This window comes from Haliotis cracherodii, unplaced genomic scaffold, assembly GCF_022045235.1.
Source record: "Haliotis cracherodii isolate W230 unplaced genomic scaffold, xgHalCrac1.p SCAF_7, whole genome shotgun sequence".
NCBI classification, from domain to species: Eukaryota; Metazoa; Mollusca; class Gastropoda; order Lepetellida; family Haliotidae; genus Haliotis; species Haliotis cracherodii.
In genome coordinates this window covers 20289664-20312079 of record NW_027266330.1, presented here as the reverse complement: position 1 = coordinate 20312079, position 22416 = coordinate 20289664, and the positions used below count along the sequence as shown (strand labels likewise).

Genomic DNA, 22416 nt, shown 5'->3' with positions numbered 1-22416 from the left:
GATTCTTAGTGAACTCTACTGGTATGGAGAGTTAGGGATAAACTGATCTTATCTTATAGGAATATTTCCAACAGCTGCAAATACTCACTGATCATGCCCATTGAAGAGGTTATGCACTGACTTGAAGCATTGTCCAATGTCAAAGGTGTACCATGGCTTGTGAAAGGTGGTAGGATATGGGACCATCAATTCTAAAATTTCAAAGTTTAAAAGAACTGAAATATTTGTATGAACATTATGAGACATGTTCGGATGACTGAAGGGGCAGTCGGGTAGCCTAGTGGTTAAAGTGTTTGCCGATGACCCGAGTTCGATTCCCCACATGGGTACAATGTGTGAAGCCCATTTCTGGTGGACCCCTGCTATGATATTACTGGAATATTGCTAACACTTATAGTCTGGAAGGTAATTTAAGGTACCGACGTTTACTACAATATCTAAAAAACTATTTGACCTACTCCAGTCAAAGTTGGTATGAGATTATTAAACAGTCATACATAACTGGATTTTACATTTAAAGACAATCGGTGCATGAATACAAAATCTGTCTATTTAGCTATCACTATATTTCATCAACAACCAGACCTGTTCGTCACGGTGGAACAAGCATTCATTGAAACAGCCATCTGCATGATGCTACCCCTGCGTCGGAGGGCCATATGACACAGTTGAACCAATCAACTCAACTCGAAAGGTTGCACGGGAATCACGCACACACGAATACGGTGTTAGCATTGGGCATCTCAACGTGCATGATTCCCATGATTCCCGTGATTCCCAGATTCCCAGATTTTGTATTCATGCACCAATTGTCTTTAAATGTAATATCTAGTTATGTATGACTGTTTAATAATCTCAAACCAACTTTGGAGCATGTCTGATAGTTTTTAAGATATTGTAGTAAACGTCGGTACCTTAACTTATCGGCCAGACTATAGTAAAAGCGGTGTTACACCAAACTAGAGTAGTCCTGGTACTGGCCCACACATCAGAGCTACTGCAATTCACTATGCAGTCACTGATCCCTGAATTCAACCATTCAACCTGTTAAAACTCGTCTGCGATTACAGTAGTCATTTATTTTCTTCTCTTTGTTTGTCATGGTAGATTGGAAATAAAGCTCCTGCTTTTTCAATATTTGGTTTTAAACTCCAATTTGAGACCTGATTTCAACATGTTCAAGCGTTTGATTTTGAATGTGACAATCTTGCTAAAATCAGACTGTTTCCTCCTCCTGAGGTGTTGTCGGATCTTCAGACCAACATGCAGAGGTATTATGTCAGAGTAAAACATGCAGGGGTATTATGTCAGAGTAAAACATGGCATTTTGATGATATTGCGAATGAAATGGGCAGCCGCAGGTATCAAATCTGTTTGAAACTTCTAAATTGAAAATGCAGGAGATCTGTCTCTGATTTAACTGTACACAATGCAGAATGGCAAATGCACAAAATTGAGTTGGATTTTAGAAACTCCCTTTTATAGCTAGTACATTGCTGACTGCACCGTTAACCAAAAGTTCACCAACACAATTCAGGGTAGCAAATGCTCTAAACTGGGATTGATTTTCAGGCCGATGTATTGGGACTCTCCGTGGTCACGACGATGAGGTTCTCGATGTAGCGTTTGACTTCACTGGACAGAGTTTGCTGACTGCATCAGCAGACGGCACGGCTCGCGTGTACAACTCGGTCACTCACAACCTCATGTGCAAGCTAGAGGGGCATGAAGGGGAGATCTCTAAGGTGAGCAGCTGATGGGTGTAGGTCCACAACCCTCTATGCATGTTGTAGGGATGGGTATCCGGTGGTCACAATGGCCATGTGCAAGCTAGAGGGGCATGAAGGGGAGATCTCTAAGGTGAGCAGCTGATGGGTGTAGGTCCACAACCCTCTATGCATGTTGTAGAGATGGGGATCCGGTGGTCACAATGGCCATGTGCAAGCTAGAGGGGCATGAAGGGGAGATCTCTAAGGTGAGCAGCTGATGGGTGTAGGTCCACAACCCTCTATGCATGTTGTAGAGATGGGGATCCGGTGGTCACAATGGCCATGTGCAAGCTAGAGGGGCATGAAGGGGAGATCTCTAAGGTGAGGAACTCATGGGTGTAGGTCCACAACCCTCTATGCATGTTGTAGAGATGGGGATCCGGTGGTCACAATGGCTTTTGGTATGGACAGTAACTGAAAGGGTGACCAGTTTGGTCAACCAGCTCACAGCAGATACCGGATAAAACTAGTGGCTAACAGCATCCGAAAACGATCCACATCTCCCTGATAAGATTATTAGTGATCAGCCCAGTCATAGATCTTGATCACCTGCAGGGATAATTCTAGGGTGGCGCCTAGTGCTTTTAGCCCCTAAATTTGAAAAAAGGCACACATTTTCAAATACAATGGGGCATTTTAACATTGTGCTGTATGGGCGTATTTCTGGAATATTTGAAAGTTTCACATAAGGGCCCAATTCCTGAGTGAACCCTGCACCTGATGAACTCTTTTGGCAGGCAAGAGGTACAGGGGACCTATTTATTTATGGATACAAACCCTGGGGATACCGGGTTAGAATTGGTCCAAAACAACCTCTGCTGTCTGGGAGAGGCAACTAAATGGATCGGGTGTTCAGGCTCTGTGACTTCATGGCTAATCAATGATCAGTGCTCACAATATCAGTCACTGGATTGTTAGGCCCAGACTTAATTATTTACATGCCGCCGTCATACAGCTGGAATATTGCTTAGTGCGGTGTTAGGCAACAAACACACGCACTTACACAGATACCAAAAAGGTCTAGAAGGAACACTGGCTTCAGTGGCTCATTATGGAATTCGTTTGCTGTTCTCCAGCATGTAACGACCGCCCCGTGGTCTATTGGTAGAGTGTCAGCCTGGAGAGCGGAAGGTCCGCGGTTTGATCCCCAGCCGCGTCATACCAAAATACGTTAAAAGTTGGCACTTGTTGTTACCCTGTCTGGCGCTCGGCATTAAGGGGCTAAAACAAGGACTGTTCGGCTCGCAGTCAGTATACTGTGTCTGAGTGGGGTATTCATGTTAAAATGCGGCATGGTATCTCAGTGTGCTAGCACTATAAATCGGCATCAGTCCGGACTAGTACAAGCAGCCACACACATACACTTGCATGCACGTCGCTATATGAGTGCAATAATCTTGGACGCGAAGTTAAACCCCATTTCACCTCACCTCACCTCCAGCATGTAACACTGGAATTGTAAGCACTGCTTCTGTTACTGTGGCAGGCTTCCTTCAACCCTCAAGGCACATCAGTACTGACGGCCAGTTCGGACAAGACAGCGCGGCTGTGGGACTCGGAGTCAGGCGTGTGTAAACAAGTTCTGGAGGGTCACACAGACGAGATCTTCAGCTGCGCATTTAACTACGAGGGAAATACAATTATAACAGGTAGTTAACCATTTCATAGATTCATTCCAGAAAATGGTTTAATCAGGGCTGTTGTTTCAGTCTTCTGCCTATTTTATTTGGATTGTTTTCAAATATATGTGAATGTGTATGTCAGATGAATTTCTTGAAAAATCCTATGGTGAAAATAATTTACATATTAACATATTGATGTTAAAACTACTTCAGTTTTAAGCTGTCTGACAAATGGGGTGTCTGACAAATGGGGTGTCTGAATAGTGGGGTGTCTGACAAACGGGGTGTCTGACAAACGGGGTGTCTGACAAATGGGGTGTCTGTCAAATGGGGTGTATGTATGACAAATGGGGTGTCTGACAAATGGGGTGTCTGTCTGACAAATGGGGTGTCTGACAAACGGGGTGTCTAACAAACGGGGTGTCTGACAAATGGGATGTCTAACAAACGGGGTGTCTGACAAATGGGGTGTCTGACAAACGGGGTGTCTGACAAATGGGGTGTCTGACAAACGGGGTGTCTGACAAACAGGGTGTCTGTCTGACAAATGGGGTGTCTGACAAATGGGAGATGACTGTTTCAGGAGGTACATTCTTATATCTTAACATTAGCAAGCCTTTGACTAAAGTTGATTTCTGTGGAAACCTATTTTTATAAAAGTATCTTTAGTCACCACCTTGCGTATAGTTATTTTTTGTCTTAAAAAACCACCTTTGTTTCACTCTTTTATGAAATCCAAAAATTGCAAGACTAAGAAGAAAAAAAGATAGATGTCAACCATTAAAATGTCTGATTAATTTCACACAAATTAATCGACCCGTTAAGATCCGGGGTAGAATAGGTCTTCAGCAACCCATGCTTGCCGTAAAAGGCGACTATGCTTGTCGGAAGAGGCGACTAACGGGATCGGGTGGTCAGGCTGGCTGACTTGGTTGATGCATGTCATAGATCCCAATTGCGTGGATTGATGCTCATGATGTCAATCACTGGATCGTCTGGTCCAGAACTTGATCATTTATAGACCGCTGTCAGAGAGCTGTTATATTGCTGAGTTCGGCTTTAAACAACAAACAAACAAATCATACAAATTATTCAAATATTTGCAAATTCATGTATAGTTCACTTGTTTGCCTTCTGTTTACAGGTAGCAAAGACAATACTTGTCGTATATGGAGGTGAAGTCAGTGTCATCGTGCAATCTGTCATCAGTATTACGTGTGTCATGACCACACCCTCACTTCCAGACATCCCCAGTCCAGAGCGACCTTCTCACAAATATACACATGAACCCTCACAAGATAGGCTTGTCAAAAACGTGGAATGGAGTGGGATCAGTTACTAAACACATGAACACATTTAACCTTCATTATCATTTTGTAATACAAATGAAGTTGATTGAAATGACTTGGTATTATTTTGACTGTAAAATCATTTCGATCTGTACATAGTACATGATACATGTTTCAGTGAAAGCTTTAGATGTTCATTGTTGGTGAGGACAAAGGGTCAAATTGTCATATCATGACCATAAGTATTATGAATTAAAAAATGAAAATTGTAAATATTGTTAAACTAGAAAAAAATAGTTTCATTATGTTACCTGTCTGCTTTTTAGGGGTGTAAAGATAGGTTTTAGACACAAATGAGTCGGAAGGTGATATGAATCCCAAAATGGAAGCTGATGAGGGTATTAACTATTATATATAACTTCACATCTTCAAACGTAATCTCATTGCTAATGAAACAGTTTTTTTACACAGTCCAGTTGTGTTGAAATATGATTATTGTCTTCATCAGTTAAGCTTTTTCTTTTTTATGACTGATGGTACAAAGATGTATTAATTTATGAACTTGAATTGGAGCATTATTTTCAAATGAAGTTGTTGAGATTGAGTGTGTAATGGGTTCTGATATTGAGCCACGTTCACATTCCCAAAGCATTGTTTGGATCAGCTCCTCAAATTCAGTGTTTTCATTCCAGCTAATCATGTTAATCGTTATTATTTATCTTAAGCAATTCAAATTTGTATTCATGTTGTTATCCGACCATGTTTGATTTAATTGTCAAAATATGAGGTGTCCCAAACTGTGGTCCTAGTCTTCACTTAATAATGTCATTTTCAAACTTTTGTCAGTATCATGTTATTTGGAAGCCACAAAGTGTGGCGTCTTTACCAAGATTTCAAATTTTAGCTTTTAAAGAATATTAATCCATGCCTGTGCAGGAAAAGGTGATGTCTATAATGATACTAGTGAACCTAGTGTCAGCCAGTAACTTAGATATGTTGAATCAAACCCACCAAATCTTTATTCCTTAGGAGCCAACCATTTGATATTCTGAGGTTAGGGAAAAGGGGGGCTTGTTTTTAAAACAATTAGAATACCCTTGTTCCTCCCAATATCCTGAAATAATTTGTCCACTAATGTTACCCCAACAATAAGTTCACTGGGCATGCGAGATGCTCTGTAAAGTAATGTGTTGTGAAGATAAACAAGTTGTTTGGCTCCTCCTTCGTGAGAAAAAATGTTTGACTTGAAGAACGGACTAAAAAAGAAAAATATATCTCAAACACAAATCCCAGACACCCCTTCCTCAGAATATTAGATAGTCAGTTCCTCAACGTAAAATGTTTTAATCTTCTTTTTACACGACCTGAAATACCGTCCACTCTTTTTTATGTATTTACTTGGTTTACCGGTATATATATTTCTAAGAAATGGCTATCGCTTTTGCCTTAGTGTACTATTGCCGTCCAAAGCGTTATTCAGTGCCAACTGTATTTATTTCTGTTATAGACACACACAAGATCTAGACGTTTGCCTTGCCTACACAACTAAATACCGTCCCTTTTTTTTTTCTTATACTGAAAGATGCATTTTCATACTTTTATGAAAGAGAATGTGCTTGGTATCTCGTCTTGCTTTCCTGTTTTTATGAAAGAGTATGCCCCAAGTATGTTTCCTTACTTTCTTGAAAGAGTATTCCCAAATATGTTTCCTTGCTTTCTTGAAAGAGTATTCCCAAATATGTTTCCTTGCTTTCATGAAAGAGTATTCCCAAATATGTTTCCTTGCTTTCATGAAAGAGTATTCCCAAATATGTTTCCTTACTTTCTTGAAAGAGTATTCCCAAATATGTTTCCTTGCTTTCATGAAAGGGAATTCCCAAATATGTTTCCTTGCTTTCATGAAAGAGTATTCCCAAATATGTTTCCTTACTTTCTTGAAAGAGTATTCCCAAATGTTTCCTTGCTTTCTTGAAAGAGTATTCCCAAATATGTTTCCTTGCTTTCATGAAAGTGTATTCCCAAATATGTTTCCTTGCTTTCATGAAAGAGTATTCCCAAATATGTTTCCTTGCTTTCATGAAAGAGTATTCCCAAATATGTTTCCTTGCTTTCATGAAAGGGAATTCCACAAATAAGTTTCCTTGCTTTTGTTAAAAGTTATAGACTAGATTTGTGTTTTAGTTTTCATGAAAAAGAATGCATCAATTGTGGTTTTATTACTTTCATGAAAAAAATTGTAGAAAATATTTTTTACATATCTTTCATGAACGGGAATGCACCTAATGGTTTTTTTTGCTTCCATATAAAGGGAAATCATGAGATTGGTTTTTCAAACATATATTTTCACTTGTTGTTAATCTTGACTTTTTTTTTCTCCTATGAAATTGTCGCTCTTTGGCCGGTTGTATTGGGTGTAAATTTGGATTGCTTATTTGAACCATATTCACATTTGGTTCTTCTAGACTTTAACTTGACTTTACCAATGTTTCATTGTGAACCTTCAGATTGCTTCGAGCTTTTATTAGATCCATTTAAAACCAGATATGGCTAAAAAATATTTCTAACCATTTTGTGTCTCATTGTCTTTCAAACTGTAGGCATGATGAAAAGCCTTGTGGCACACCCAGAGGATTCAGCCAATCAGACAGCGAATAGATTGTCATGTGACATGGTGTAGAGGTGAAAATCCACTGATGTGTTCCACAATCATAATCATCATTTTGTTTCACGCACTTACTCAGCAAGTCAGCTGATACTATGCTAGAGGTTGTTTTATGCATGTTGTTCAGCTTTGTAAGTACCATCATGTTAAGCTTTGGAATTTTTTTTCTGGTGAAAATAATTAATGATCAGAGAGTAGAAATATCATGAAATGAAATCAACAATCATTTGTGTTTCATGGTATTACAAAGTTAGTTTATCACCTTCATATTAATTCATACATTAAAAAAATATTTTTGCTCATAAAGCAAATTATTGCTTCCTTATTCTAATGTCAAGTACTGTGTCTTTTTGGTGTTTTTTTTTCAGGATTTAAGTCTTGTTAAACCAAGACATTATTCATGATTACTTTTCGTTCAGACAAAAAAATATGTAATTACTGTCAAAATAGCTGTCTTGTTAATGTCAGATCTTTTGCTACGATATGACACACCTCTGCGTGAAGATCTGAGAACACCTACAAAGGTGCTAGTATCACATGGCCTTTGTAATCAGCCAGTCAGTGTCATGGTTTCTATATTCTTGGCACGAGTGAGCGAAGCATTCAGACAAGCACTTCTGATTTCTGTATCTCGAAAATGAATATAATAATATAATCAGGGATTTCTGATCCCCCCCCAAAAAAAGCTGCGCCTTATATCGTTGGGGATATTTTATACAACCTGTCGTTTCTGACACCCAAATATCTACACCCAAAATGGTTTACGAGGGGTTTAGAAAACTCACATGTGATTTCCTCCACAACCCTACATTTAGATTGGGTGGTCAAAGCTCACCCAGCATCACCTGACATTACCTTCTACGGAGGTGTTCTCATCAGAGTAAAAGACAAGATTTGAATGAGATCCTGAAATTACACAAATCACATCAGCAGGAAATGTGGCTGCTGGTCTTATTCCTTCAATATTGAAAGCAGGTTTAGACCAAACTCAGTCACTCATTCCAAAATAAACATTCCATGTTATGATGATCTGAAGACGAGTGAAAAAGGATGCAAGCTTGATTGTAATCTGTGATTTATACTTATTTTTCAGTTTGATATTTCTAATTATTTATTTGGGATGAGAATGTTTTTTTAAATATAACACTGAAAGTTAGCTGGGGTCTGGGAGACTATGTGATTTATGCATATATTGTAATGGCATGTATCACAAAAGTTACATTATCCACAGAATTCTTTGGATCCTCAACATCCTCATCCCTGTTATTTTACTGTTGGGTTTCGCTGGTTATTCCTGATTCCAAAGGATGTGATGTTAAAACTGGTACCAGTCATATGTACTGACTTGTGGGGGCACGGGTGGCCCAGTCGTCTAAGGCGCTGCGATTTGCTGTGCAGAGTTGCGTGCCTTGGGCACGCCAGAAACCTATGATTGTGGGTCAGAATCCCGGTTCAACCTGATTATGTTTCTAGGTTTGTCAGCACCATACCCGTGCTCGTGGGTTTCACCAAAGTGGTAAACGTCTGAGACCTGGATCACTTGGGGCTTTCCTCCCACATTAAGCTGACTTGCTGCGATATAACTGGAATACTGTTAAAAGCGGCGTAAAACCCAACACACTCACTCAGTCACTGTAATGACTTGTGAGAGTATGTTACCATGTCAGCTTAAAGGACTGAACAGACATGTACCAGTTTGTCCTACATGGTTTATGGATTAACGTATGCATACATTTTTCACCTTTAAATTTGTTGAATTATTTTTGTACCCGGTAATTTATTTTACATAAACCTGATGAAGCATGTCTTAAACACTAGTTGTAATAATTGTGTTGTGTCTCCTCTGTTCAAGTTTGCTTTGTGATAGAATGAAATATATTTGTCATAGTCATTGTTAAATGGTATATTTTCATATGTAGAATTTTTGTTCATGTTAAGATTTGGTGATCTTTACTATATTATTTTGATGATAGGACCACATCCAGTATTTACTTCTAAGGTACTGGGAGTCAAGGTCAAGCTCAAGGCCAAATAGTTGCACCTGTTAGCCTTGGTAATATTGACATAATGTTGCTCTAGAACGCAGTTACGTACACCACTATTCAGAACCTTGTTATTGTGGAAACTCCATCTTCTGGACAATTACGTTGGGAGTGTCAATGTACAAGGGACGTTACGATTTCGACACGTTAATCTGGAAATTTGTTAATCTGGATGATTTCATGGGGATGTTTTTCATTAGGAGTGGCACTGTCTGGAGTAATGAGGTTTCAGTGTGTACAGGATACTTTTGAAATGCCAGTATGAACTGAACTGTTATAAGGTCATAGACAAGGAGATTGTTGTCAAGTATACAGTTTGTATACATGTGATTGTCCTTAAGGGGCACTGAGCTAACTGAGTTGGAAGACCTAACATATTTGATTCAATTCATTCAAATGTTACTTTTTTTGTTTACTTAAATCTTGTGATGTATACATCAATTTGACTATAAATGATGACCCTAGTTACTCCAATACATGTGGGCATGGGTGCCCCAGTTGTTCCTTGGACTTTCCAGAAAGCTGAGGCGCCACGGGTGGCCCAGTCGTCTAAGGCGCCGCGATTCTCTGTGCAGAGTTGCGTCCCTTGGGCACACCAGAAACCTATGATTGTGGGTTCGAATCCCGGTTTGCCCCGATTATGTTCGTAGGTTTGTCAGCACCATACCCGTGCTCGTGGGTTTCACCAAAGTGGTAAACATCTGAGACCTGCATCACTTCGGGCTTTCCTCCCACATTAAGCTGACACGCCGTGATATAACTGGAATACTGTTAAAACGGCATTAAACCCAACTCACTCACTCACTCACTCCAGAAAACTAGGATTGTGGGTGTGAATCCGGTTCACCCCAATTATGTTTGTAGGTTTGTCAGCACCATACACATGCTCGTGGGTTTCACTTAAGTGGTAAACGTCTTAGACCTACATCACTTCAGGCTTTCCTCCCTCATTTAGCTGACACACCGTGATATAACTGGAATACTGTCAAACCCACCTCACACACTCACTCACTCACTCACTCACTACACCAAGACACTGAGTGTCAACTGTAGTGCATCATGCCTCATTAACTGTTGGGGGCACAGATGGCCCAGTTGTAACTACAGTTGACAGCATCAGCTGCAAGGTGTTCAAATCCAAGATTCACCATTATTAGGATCTTGGGAGTGTCTGCACACATTCAAAGATGCATACTATTGTGATTTTGGCAGAATCATTATGACTTTGTGCCTCCTGTTAATACATGTCTATCAAAAATTCAAATCTCTTGTCCTTTAATAGTGAGTCTCACCAAAGGTGCAAGTTACATCTCTTCCTCTTTAAACTGAGAGGGGCAGTCGGGTAGCCTATTGGTTAAAGCGTTCACTCGCCACGCCGAAGACCCGGGTTCGATTCCCGACACGGGTACAATGTGTGAAGCCCATTTCTGGTGTCCCCTGCCGTGATATTGCTGGAATATTTCTAAATGTGGCGTAAAACCATACTCACTCACTCACTCACTCATTAAAATGAGAGCTCAAGATAAACTTCGAAATGCTCATTTTTCCAGCATTGAATTGAAGACTTGTTATAGAGGTGGATAGCTTAACATTCAGAGACATAGTAGAGAAATACCAGGTAATTTAACTTTAATACTGCACCCTCATGGGGATGTATTCTGGGGGACATCAAAGTTTCTAATCATCTTCATCAGCCAGACTAATATATTATATTGAGAGTAATATTAACTTCACCAAGATCCCAAGCTTTTCTCATACACTAATAAATGTCACCTCAGTGCTGGAGTGTTATCAGTGAGTGGGTAGATTTCTTAGCAGGATAAAGTCCAGGGATATTTGCCAGCCCCAAATACACTCCCCTAATAACCTCTATGTACGTCCCTGGTGATGGTGTGCACCATTTGGGAAGCTTTGCAGATAAATTACAGGTTACATATAACTGTTTTATTCCAGATTTGAAACTTTACTGTTTTTGTGTGTAACCGATAAATGTCATGGAAAACCCAATCTTCTAAAATATATTTTTTTTATTTGATGGTTAGTCTTTGCCGTGGGATGGATGTGGAGATAAATATCACCTTCCCCAACAGCGGAATGAAAAAACATGTTTGTTTGCTTGATGAATTTTCTAGGATTGAGCTGAAAAGGAAATTCAGGAAAATTCTTTCGACACAGTGTAAAAACACTTGTAGAGAAATTATGACTTGGCAGGTATTATGCGTCTCCATCAGAGATTGAATTGTGTTCTTGTAATGAGCACTAGGGGATGGACCTGGAGTTGGTCGGCCCACTCACACAGAGATAGTCTCAGGTTTTATTCCCAGTATAGTGCAGACACTGAAACACCTCAGGATTAAAATTTGTTAGTTGAATGCTAGGAGAAATAAACCCTCTTTTCAGTTTTTTGTTTGGACGAAAAAAAGGATTGGACAAAGCCAAGTTCTGACATTTTGATGAAGTCTCTCAGTTTTCAACATCTTTTTAGAATGATCTCTTAAAATTTGTGTCGGGTGTAATAAGACGATATAGGATTGGAAAAAGTGGTGTTTTTTTATACATGACAAGTTGAAGAGTTAGATATTTTGTTAAATTATGCTGACAAACGTGTTACCGTTCTCTTCATATATTATTCTTGCTCCACATGTGAAATTTGGGTTGGGCAGATTTACCAAGTGATAATATGTGTATTTGTGATTTATGTTTTATTGTTAAAACCAATTATGCCAGATTAGCCATGAAAATGTCTTGTTCTATCACTGACCATTTCTCTGTCTGTAGGTGACACTGGTCAAGACATATAAATATAATTACAAAATTTGTAATTATATATATGTCTTTACAAGTGTTACCTTGGGACTGTGTACTAAGTATTTAACGTAGACACAACAATGCTGTCATCTGGGAGAGGGGGCACAGGTGGCCCAGTCGTCTAAGGCGCTGCGATTCGCTGTGCAGAGTTGCATCCTTTGGGCACGCCAGAAACCTATGATTGTGGGTTCGAATCCCGGTTCGCCCCGATTATGTTTCTAGGTTTGTCAGCACCATACCCCTGCTCGTGGGTTTCACCGAAGTGGTAAACGTCCGAGACCTGCATCACTTTGGGCTTTCCTCCCACATTAAGCTGACACGCCTGATATAACTGGAATACTGTCAAAAACAGCGTTAACCCAACTCACTCACTCACTCACTCACTCTGGGAGATCAAAGCAATGCAGTGATGGCGTCTGAGGGTGATAAGAATATGACTTTGCTTTTAGTGAATTGATGATCAAGTAGCTATTGATGTTCAATCAAACATTTCGTATTATATTAATAACGTCAACTTTTGACTAAGCAGCATTTCATTTGATATTCAGACACATCAACTTTTCCCCAAGTTTTTGTGATGTGTTTAGTTGCCAGACGTGGCAATCATGATGGATAGATCAGATGGTGTTGATTTAGTCAAAGATAAACATTGTCCCATTTCTATTTTAATCAGCGTCTGTCTGCAACATTTATGTGTAACATTTTCCAAATTAACTTTCGTTGGATTAGTTCTCTATGTAACATTGAATATTCAAATGACATTTTCCACTTATTATTGGTCTGAACATCCTGACAGTTATCATTCCGTTGTTGAAGTTCTGGGTAGACTAGGTCTTCAGCAACCCATGCTTGTGGTAAGAGACGACTAACGGATCGGGTGGTCAGGCTCGCTGACTTGGTTTGATGCATGTCATCGATACCATTTGCGTGGATCGATGCTCATGATGTCAATCACTGGATTGTCTGGTCCAAACTCGATTATTTACAGACCGCCATCATATAGCTAGAATATTGCTGAGTGCGGCGTTAAACAACAAAACAAACTAATCATTCGGTTGTTATTGTTGTCTGAAATAGTTTCTAGGGGTCCTTCACATGCGCCAATGCAACAATCCGCTGTATAGAAATAGGTCCCCTAGGCGTGCCAGAAACCTATATACACGCGGGTTCGAATTCCAAAATGACACATCTTATTTCGGCACTTCTTTTCGGCACCATACCCATTTTCGTTCGCAAAATACAGGAATGTAATGTTCAGCTAGTCTGTTTTGGCCACACAGCTGCGGCTGCAGTATGGCCAGACAGCTCGGGGTCACGGTGACATGGCTAGTGGAAAAAGGTCGGAATCTGGCACAAGGAATGAAACTTGAATCACAAAGGCGTATCACAAGTGATAAAAAGTATAAATATAATAGAGTCTGGCGAGTCGTGAGATACAAGAACTAAAACTTTAAGACATTCTTGTCTAATATGCGTAAGTATACGAACAGATATGCAAGATAATGCACACGTGTCGTGGAAATGTAGAGTAGAAATAAACCTCATTCAAAATTGATATCATATTTCAACTTTTGCCCACCCCACCGCTCTTCTGCGAAGTATTTATTCTGACACACAAATGTCAAGGTCGTTCGTCAGAAGATACACACATATCAATCATATTGTAATGAAATAAATGACAACACATTGCATAAGCCTCCTCTTGAATCGGTAGTGTTACGGTGATCCTGACTCAATCCTCTCCGCCCCAGATCCAATAGTTAATGACGGCGCCTGAGAAGAGTTTTTAAGAAGGCAACAATTTAAGATGTCGTAACATACTAGACTGTACTCGGTATTGTTAAAAACAATCTAGCTTATGCGTTTGTCGTTTACCAAAGTTTGGATTGTTTTGACGTGACGGTTTCATCTCTTCATAAAACTTACCCCGTAGCCTAGATACTCTGAGTTTAGGTTTGTATCTGAGTCATTGGAGTAACTTAGGTTCAGTTATTTGTCTTTTTAAGTTCCAGAGTGAAACTGTTAAAGGGAGACTATTCTTGTTTACCTATTTTTGCCGAGCTGGTGCAAACATTTGTTAGCCAATCAAATTCCGAACAAGCTCGACGGTTACTCAGTGTATTTATTGTCAACACTATCTGAGAAGTCCTAAACAATGTGATAAGTTAGTGAATGGCAGGATTCTGTCGTCTTCAGTGTAATTATCAAATCCGTTTTGATGTTTCTCAGTGAAAAAGGGCACGAGCTTTTAATTAGTTTATCGTAATGCCATCTACCGTGTTGTAGCCATAGAAGAACTAGCTCATGTCAGTTTGTTACAAATCATTGGCGGTGTCCGGTACCTGGTTAGTTGATAGTCCGCGCAGCTGCAGCAACAGGTACGCTTGTCCCCATCCTCCAGAGTATCCCCATTCTTGAATGCTAAATACCCTGAACCAAAAGTGACGTCACTTCCGGAACGTAAGTATGGTGGCCAGTAGATCCAGGGTGTTTACTAGATTAGAATGCAGGTAGAATACATTGGATAATCTAGGATGGCTAGTCCACAGAGTCTGGTACCAGATCACACTGTCAGAGTCGCACACGTGTAATTAACAGGGTTTGAATTCTTGGCTAGTCAGTCAACCATGTGGATTCGTTGTTCATGAGATGAGTGTGGAATATTTTGAATACAAACTTATTTTTCATTCCGCTTGATTGTCCTGTGTTGATATTTCCTCTTTGAAATGCCAATAAAATCGAAGAAATAAATGGACTAGTTTGTTGTGTGTGAGAGAGAGATATAGTAGTTGAAGCAGGATATTTGGTTTGAGGCCATTGTCTAAGGCTATCATCCCTTTTTTAACCATGGGTAATATTCATAGAATATAAGCAACTAATATGTTGCCCCCCAAAATACAAAAAAATATAATAATATTTTTTTTAAAACGTATTCATGACCTGTGAGGTTTCCTTGCGTGACATTTGTCGAATGCTTGAGTTCGATTCCCCACATGGTTATAATGTATGAAGCTCATAATTCGCTAGAATAGCTTACCTCTGTTATATCATAGCCATAACGACCTGTTTTGTCTGTAATTACACAATAACATGTTTAGATTTTTCAACAACTGTTTGATTTGTAATGTCCGTGGCGAGGATAGTGATGAAATATTGCTTTTATAAAAGCGGCTTAAAACCATATTATGTTTCTAGGTTTATCAGCTCCATGCCCGTGCTCGTGGATTTCACCAAAGTTGAAAACATCTAAGACCTGCATTACTTCGGACTTCCCTCCTACATTAAGCTGACACGCAATGATATAAGTGGATGCTATTTAAAGCGGCGTTAAAGAAAACTCACTCACTTATTCATGAGACCTGTGACGATCTGGGGAGAATTGGTCTTCAGCAACCCATGCTTGCCGTAACAGCCGACTGTGCTTGTAAGAGGCGACTAACGGGATCGGTTGGTCACGCTCGCTAACTTGGTTGATGCATATCATCGTATCCCAAATACGAAGATCGATGCTCATGATGTCAACCACTGGATTGTCTGGTACAGACTCGATTATTTACAGACCGCCGTCATATAGCTGAAATATGGTTGAGTGCGGCGCCAAACAACAAACAAACAAACAAACAAACAAAAAGAAATCATCCAGTCTCCTCGTTCATAGCTGCAACTAACAACGCCATTTACCAATGTTCCACTTTGCCTCCACCCTGCGACGGCCATCACACAACACAGCCAAAGCTATTCTCAGCCCCAAGACCCTTATCTGCGCATGCGTGTTTTGTAACAGGTAATTTTGGTGACATTTTCCTCCGTGGCTCGTGTTCCCCAGACGAAGAGGCAGTTCCTGTTCCGTTCTTAGCTTAGCGATAATCACTGTGATGGACTTCCTATTCCAACTATTTACGTTGCAGATGATACTTTCCTAAACACACACCTTCAGTCCAACGTACATCACCGATAACCATGGGGACATCTCGTTCCTGGATGAAAATATTTTCTTCTTCGAACTACAGAAACAGTCATTATGGTAATCACCATCTCGAATAATGGAATAATAGCAAAAACGTGGTCGTTAAGATTTCAAAGTTCAAACAACGGACGGTCTGAAACGTGTTAAGAGGCTATTCTGTTAAGTATGCATTGGTTCGACAAAAAATAGAAGAACTTAATTCCAGTTTGAAAACAGTATTTTGAAAACGCTTAATTTGTTAAACACTTGCCAAAGTTTTATCTGTGTGATTATATTACTTTCGCTTCTGAAACACGAAGTGGGCATAATCATCAAGCCATCGGGTGTCATTTGACCGTCTTCGACGGTACCTAGTTTCCTGCAAGCAATAAGACTCAGGTGTCAATAACGTTAGAGAAATTCTCAACAACTATACCAGCTCTCAGAAGAAACGTAACGTGTTTTGAATGGAATGGCACGGAATCTTACATATTTCAGTTGGGAATTGCGTCCCTTGGCCGTATCAGGATGCGATAATCGTGAGTTCGAACCCAGTTTCGCCCTGTTATGAAATTGTTGTTTGTTTTCTAGCACCGCAACCGTGCTCGTATTTTTCATGTTGGTTATGTCTATGGCCTACGTCTCTCTTACGTTACTCCCCTGTTGCTATGGTAGCGGATTGGATATTTATCCAAATATAATGGATAAAATAAACTGGATAACGGAGGATTCTTGAATGTTTGCTAGGGATCTGACGTTATCAGCTGCAGCATCTGAAACTTGACTGGCAACTGTCTATGCGTCCAAAACATTTGAAAATAATTTTAAAATCCGAGATCTGTTTCTTGTCATTGTTGTGTTCTAAATGCATTAAAAACCAATTGTAGCATTTGAAAAAAGTGTAGAATTATTTTTTTTAAATTAGTCTTTCGAAACTGACATTGTTTGAGGTAATGTAGGACATTGTTCTATAATAATCATGATGCAGAAGAGACGACGCAAGTCTAGATCTGACACCGGTAGTGAAGACGCCCTGCCAAGCATACCGTATATTGATTGTAATTTTGTGTGTATTAATATTTCAGATAGTGCATGTTTCTGACGGCATGAAAATGCCAAATGACAATATTGTGGAACAAGTTTGCAAAACATTTGTTTAGTGCTTGTCAGACAATTGCACGCGTGGTTTATACAAGATTATTCTTTTCGTGTTCGGAATAAGTTATCGTGTGTTGGTTGAACTGAAGTAAATATGAGATCACGGAAGAGATAAAAGCGAAATACAAATGGGCAGCTCACCTGATTCGTCATCTTTCCGAGGCAAGAGAGTTAACTGACTATAAAAGTCCAATTTCCACCCTTGCCGAACAAGGCTGCAATTATGGAGTTACATTTTGGCTGGACTAACGAGTCTATGCATAGTCCAATCAAAATAGCGTAACTAACTAGACATCCGGTTCGTATAAAACATGGATTTCAACGTGCAGATTTTGGTCGACTGCAGGATTTGCAAAGCATGTGTACCGCTAACTGGGCTTCGACGAATATTTTGCAAATTATTTCATGCTTTTAACCGAGGTGCTCACGTGATTTGATGCATTTCGTGGGGTAAGACCCGTTTTATTACAATAAAGACCTTGATTATCGTCCAGATCGTCTTGAATGGGCGCAGTCATTTTGTTTGAAGCTAATGCAAGTGACATAAGAGATGGAATCTGATTGGTCAATAGAAGGTACACAGAGGGCCATAACAGAAATGTCATAGCAGACATGGTGATAACATAGGGCCTTTCAATATATAGGCCACACCAATGTGAAGGTCACACCAATGTGAATGTCAAACCAATGTAAAGGTCACGCCAATGTAAAGGCCACACCAATGTGAAGGTAAACCAATGTAAAGGCCACACCAATAAAAAGGTCACGCTAATATTTCACATAGTTTTACGACGCATATTCCTGCCATTATCACGACAGGGGAGAACGCGAATGGGTTTCCTTCATTCTTTTCCTGTTGGACATCGAAACTAGACTTCCAGAGATCGCTTTACAATCAACCTCCAAGATATCGGTAGCTATATGTACAGGTCTTCACATGCAGGTTCCTCACCTTATTCTGCAATACGAGGCGGTGAGGTAGCCTTGTGGCTAAAGCGTTCGCTCGTCACGTCGAAGACCCAGTTTCTATTCCCAACATGGGTACATTGTGTAAATGACCAGATTTGGTGTCCCTCCGTGAATATTGCTAAAGCGGCGTGAAACCATACTCACTCACATTTTATCTGCATTACAGCGCTCTTTTCAGAAAGCAAACGCAGCGCAAGTACTGTCAGAGTTCGAACAAATAGACTAACGACATACCTGAAGCTTCGATCGCAATGCAGAACGAGGTTCATTCGTTCAATAGGTATGTTGGGAATGTATAGAGAGTATGTAAACAATATGATTAGTTGGTTTGTTGTTTAACGCCGCACTCCACAATATTCCAGCTATATGACGGCGGTCTGTAAATAATCGAGTCTGGACCAGACAATCCAGTGATTAATATCGAACCCGGGTCTTCGGCGTGACGAGCGAACGCTTCAACCACTACCCGACCGCCCCTATAAAAATTACGTTATGCTGATGACCCAGCAGTTCGGCATTTGATCAGATATGCACGTTGTGGAAATGTTTTTCTAACCTTTTAGATATATACAAATTTCAACACTTGGTATTTCCATTACTTTATTCATAAATTCATACACTATCACCGTTGATAGGTCGATGTCCCCGGTGGTCGCTCTTAACGACACCGTTGTATCTTCCGTCACCTTGACCTTTTCAATGACGTTTGTTTGTTGTTTAACGCCGCACTCTGCAGTATTCCAGCTATTTGACAGCGGTCTGTACGTAATCGAGCCTGGACCAGACAGTCCAGTCATTGACATCATGAGCATCGATCCACGCAATTGGGATACGATGACATGTATCAACCAAGTCAGCGAGCCTGACAACCCGATCCCGTTAGTCGCCTCTTACGACAAGCATAGTCGCCTTTTAGGGCAAGCATGGGTTGTTGAAGACCTATTCTACCCCGGATCTTCACGGGTCGTCAGACAGGTGAGTTCTTACCTGTGGTATCAGATAATGAGAATACTATACGATAACTGAATATATAGTGTAGGTAATAGAAGGCCTTGTAAACTACGGATACCTCTTTCTGTCGGTACAAAGAGAACATTTGTAAACAATCAGCCGCTATGGTGGCTTTGTCTAAGCATGAAAGAAAAGGCTCCGTTAAAATCCGGACGAGTTCATGGGGAGAAGCACCGTAACAACATATATTGTATAGGATGTGACCTGCTTTGACATCAAAAGGTTGCTATTCCAGAAGTACCGCTACCTTGCACAGCTGTATCGGCCAACCATAGCGGCTTAGCATGGAATAAACAGGAAAGTCTTCCATTAAAATCCTTTAACAATCCGGACGAATTAACAGTGAGCGCACCTGTTATTAACGTTCATTGCATTTGATATGATCTGCGTTGACATCACCACGTTACTATCTCAAAGCGATCACTCTTGCGGACAGTTATATCGGCCACCTATAGCGGCCTCGTTTAGGACCAAACAGGAAAGTCTTCCATTACAACCATTCGGACTAATTAACCATGAGCGCAACTGATACAAACGTTCACTGCATGTGATATGACATGCGTTGACATCAACAGGTTGTTTTCAGGGCACATGTCTCTCAGCCACATATCGACCTACAGAACTGACCTTCCGTGTGGAAGTTGTTTAATAAATCTAAAATCTTTCAACATGGCCTCAGATCGCAACAGAGTGGCCCATGTTTCAATTAAGGCCTACGTGACCTTTGTTTGAGGGTCGTGAGAGATCACTGTTTGTCAACACAGATCGCGATCAAAGCACTTAGATGTTTGAGGAACTGGACCATAATTTGTTGAAAAGCTTTTCTGGAAATCCCGCTCGTCTTCCAAACGGCAGAGTATTTGCATATAAAATCAATGACGCGCTTGTCTTCGTCCAGACGTGCCATGTTTAAGTAATCTAGGTTTTCCTTTCTAAACTTAAGAATATGTCTTGTGATCAATGCCACTAAAGCCATATCCAATATATAATCGGGTCTTGACCAGGTCAACCAGAGGTTGATAGCATGAGTGTTAGAGGGACGATGACCTCCCACAATCCACTGAAGCCATTGTCAATTGATCCTCATTTTCACGAGCGACCCACTGATCTGAGGTGCAGCAATACGCTGAGTTGCGTCCCTTACCCGTTCCACGATCCGCTGACCCAGTCTAAGTCCATGCAGAGTTGCGTCCCTTTGGCTAGCCAGGAACCTATGATCATGGGTTCGTCCTGATTCGCCTTGATTTCGTTTCTCGGCTTGTGAGCTCCTGATTCGAGCTCGTGGGTTTCACCGACTGGTAAACGTCTAATACCTCCCTAATATCACTCGCGGTTTACCTCATACGACAAAGCAAACTCGTACACTCATTTACACCAAACTACCACAGTACACTCCAAGATACTCTAACTGCGCGATGGGGGCACGGGTGGCCCAGTCGTCTCAGGTGCCGCGATTCGCTGTGCAGAGTTGCGTCCCTTGGGCACGCCAGAAACCTATGATTGAAGGTTCGAATCCCGGTTCGCCCCGATTATGTTTGTAGGTTTGTCAGCACCATACCCGTGCGTGGGTTTCACCGAAGTGGTAAACGTCAGAGATCTGCATCACTTCGGGCTTTCCTCCCACATTAAGCTGACATTAAGCCGTGATAAAACTGGAATACTGTTAAAAGCGGCGTCAACCCCAACTCACTCACTCACTCACTAACTGCGCGGTCGTTATGACATGCACCGGGACTACTGCCATGCGGCTGATGGTGTTGAAATCGTGTCACTAGGTATTGAAGATGTCAACCAGTGAAGCGATTTTGTTTGCATGTCATTGTCCAAATCAACTATAATTATGAATTAATCATTGTTATCTTTAGACTTTGTGATTGCCTGGAATCACTGATAAAGTCATAATTATCGTGGTTGTTAGACGGTGACGCATAGAACAATATTGAAACTGATGTCATTGGCGAATTGATAACACAATTGTCTGATAGACCACATTACTGTCGGTTAAAGCTTTCACTTCAGTTGTCAACACAAAGATCCGGGATCGGTTCCCCACAAGTTTAAAGTTCATTCTGGTTGTCCCTCCAACCTGATTTTGGTGGAATAATTTCGATTTAATCGTAAAACTTTTCTCGCTCATTAATGGCTATAAGAACGTCAATTGGATATCGACATGATACAATATGTCTTACTCTGAATATACAGAAAGGAATTTACAGCTGTATCAGTGTAATATAAAATCATAGCAAGTATGAAAGGCCGTTTGATATTCTGGACGCTGTCTATGATTTTATCGGAAAAAAACGTCCCAGAAAATCCATAAATAAAATTTATTAATATGCTTATTAATATGCTGTAGACATTGTCTTCCACCAAAAATACATTGTCGCACTATGTTTCAAAAGAATATCAAATGGTCGGCTTCTAAATGTATGAGGGGGCACGGGTGGCCCAGTCGTCTAAGGCGCCGCTATTCGCTGTGCAGAGTTGCGTCCCTTGGGCACGCCAGAAACCTATGATTGTGGGTTCGAATACAGGTTCACCCCGATTATGTTTGTAGGTTTGTCAGCACCATACCCGTGCTCGTGGGTTCACCGAAGTGGTAAACGTCTGAGACCTGCATCACTTCGGGCTTTCCTCCCACATTAAGCTGACACCCCGTGATATAACTGGAATACTGTTAAAAGCGGGGTTCAACCCAACTCACTCACTCACTCTAAATGTATGAGTGTAACCATCCTCAAATCAAATATTTCGTTCAAAATATGCTCAGACGCTTGAAATTTAACACGAAATCGTTTTTTTAACACCTCACCGCGTTTCAAGTAAGTACTTTTTTGGAAAGTTCAAAGGCCACACCCAACCAACCAAAATGAGATTTTAACAACATTTCATAATCTGACAAGCCATCGACTGACAAGATGAATCTGTGCGCTAAATTTAGACCCCACCTTGTTCGCCAATCACTGACCTTAATGCTTGGTTTCCCTCGGTGGGAGTTTGATTATTATCCTATCGCCTCTTTTGTATACCTTCCAAAATAACAATCAAAATCAGCGCGCTTCATTTCTTCTACAAATGAACTCTATGGATAATTAATACATGTTCAAACTTTGAAAAGACTTGTACGTGTCAGAGATTGA

The 22416-nt window shown here is 40.5% G+C and overlaps 1 protein-coding gene across 1 annotated transcript in view; it reads left to right on the top strand.

Moving 5' to 3' along the window:
- The window catches only part of LOC139447360 (dynein assembly factor with WD repeat domains 1-like), a 28133-nt gene extending 21270 nt beyond the window's left edge, over positions 1-6863 (top strand). The window contains exons 11-13 of the mRNA XM_071228670.1: positions 1573-1745; positions 3256-3418; positions 4536-6863. Of these exons, the coding sequence (XP_071084771.1) occupies positions 1573-1745; positions 3256-3418; positions 4536-4570 (371 nt within the window). The 3' untranslated portion in view covers positions 4571-6863. The remainder of the gene's footprint in view (positions 1-1572; positions 1746-3255; positions 3419-4535) is intronic.
- Positions 6864-22416: the final 15553 nt, after the last annotated feature.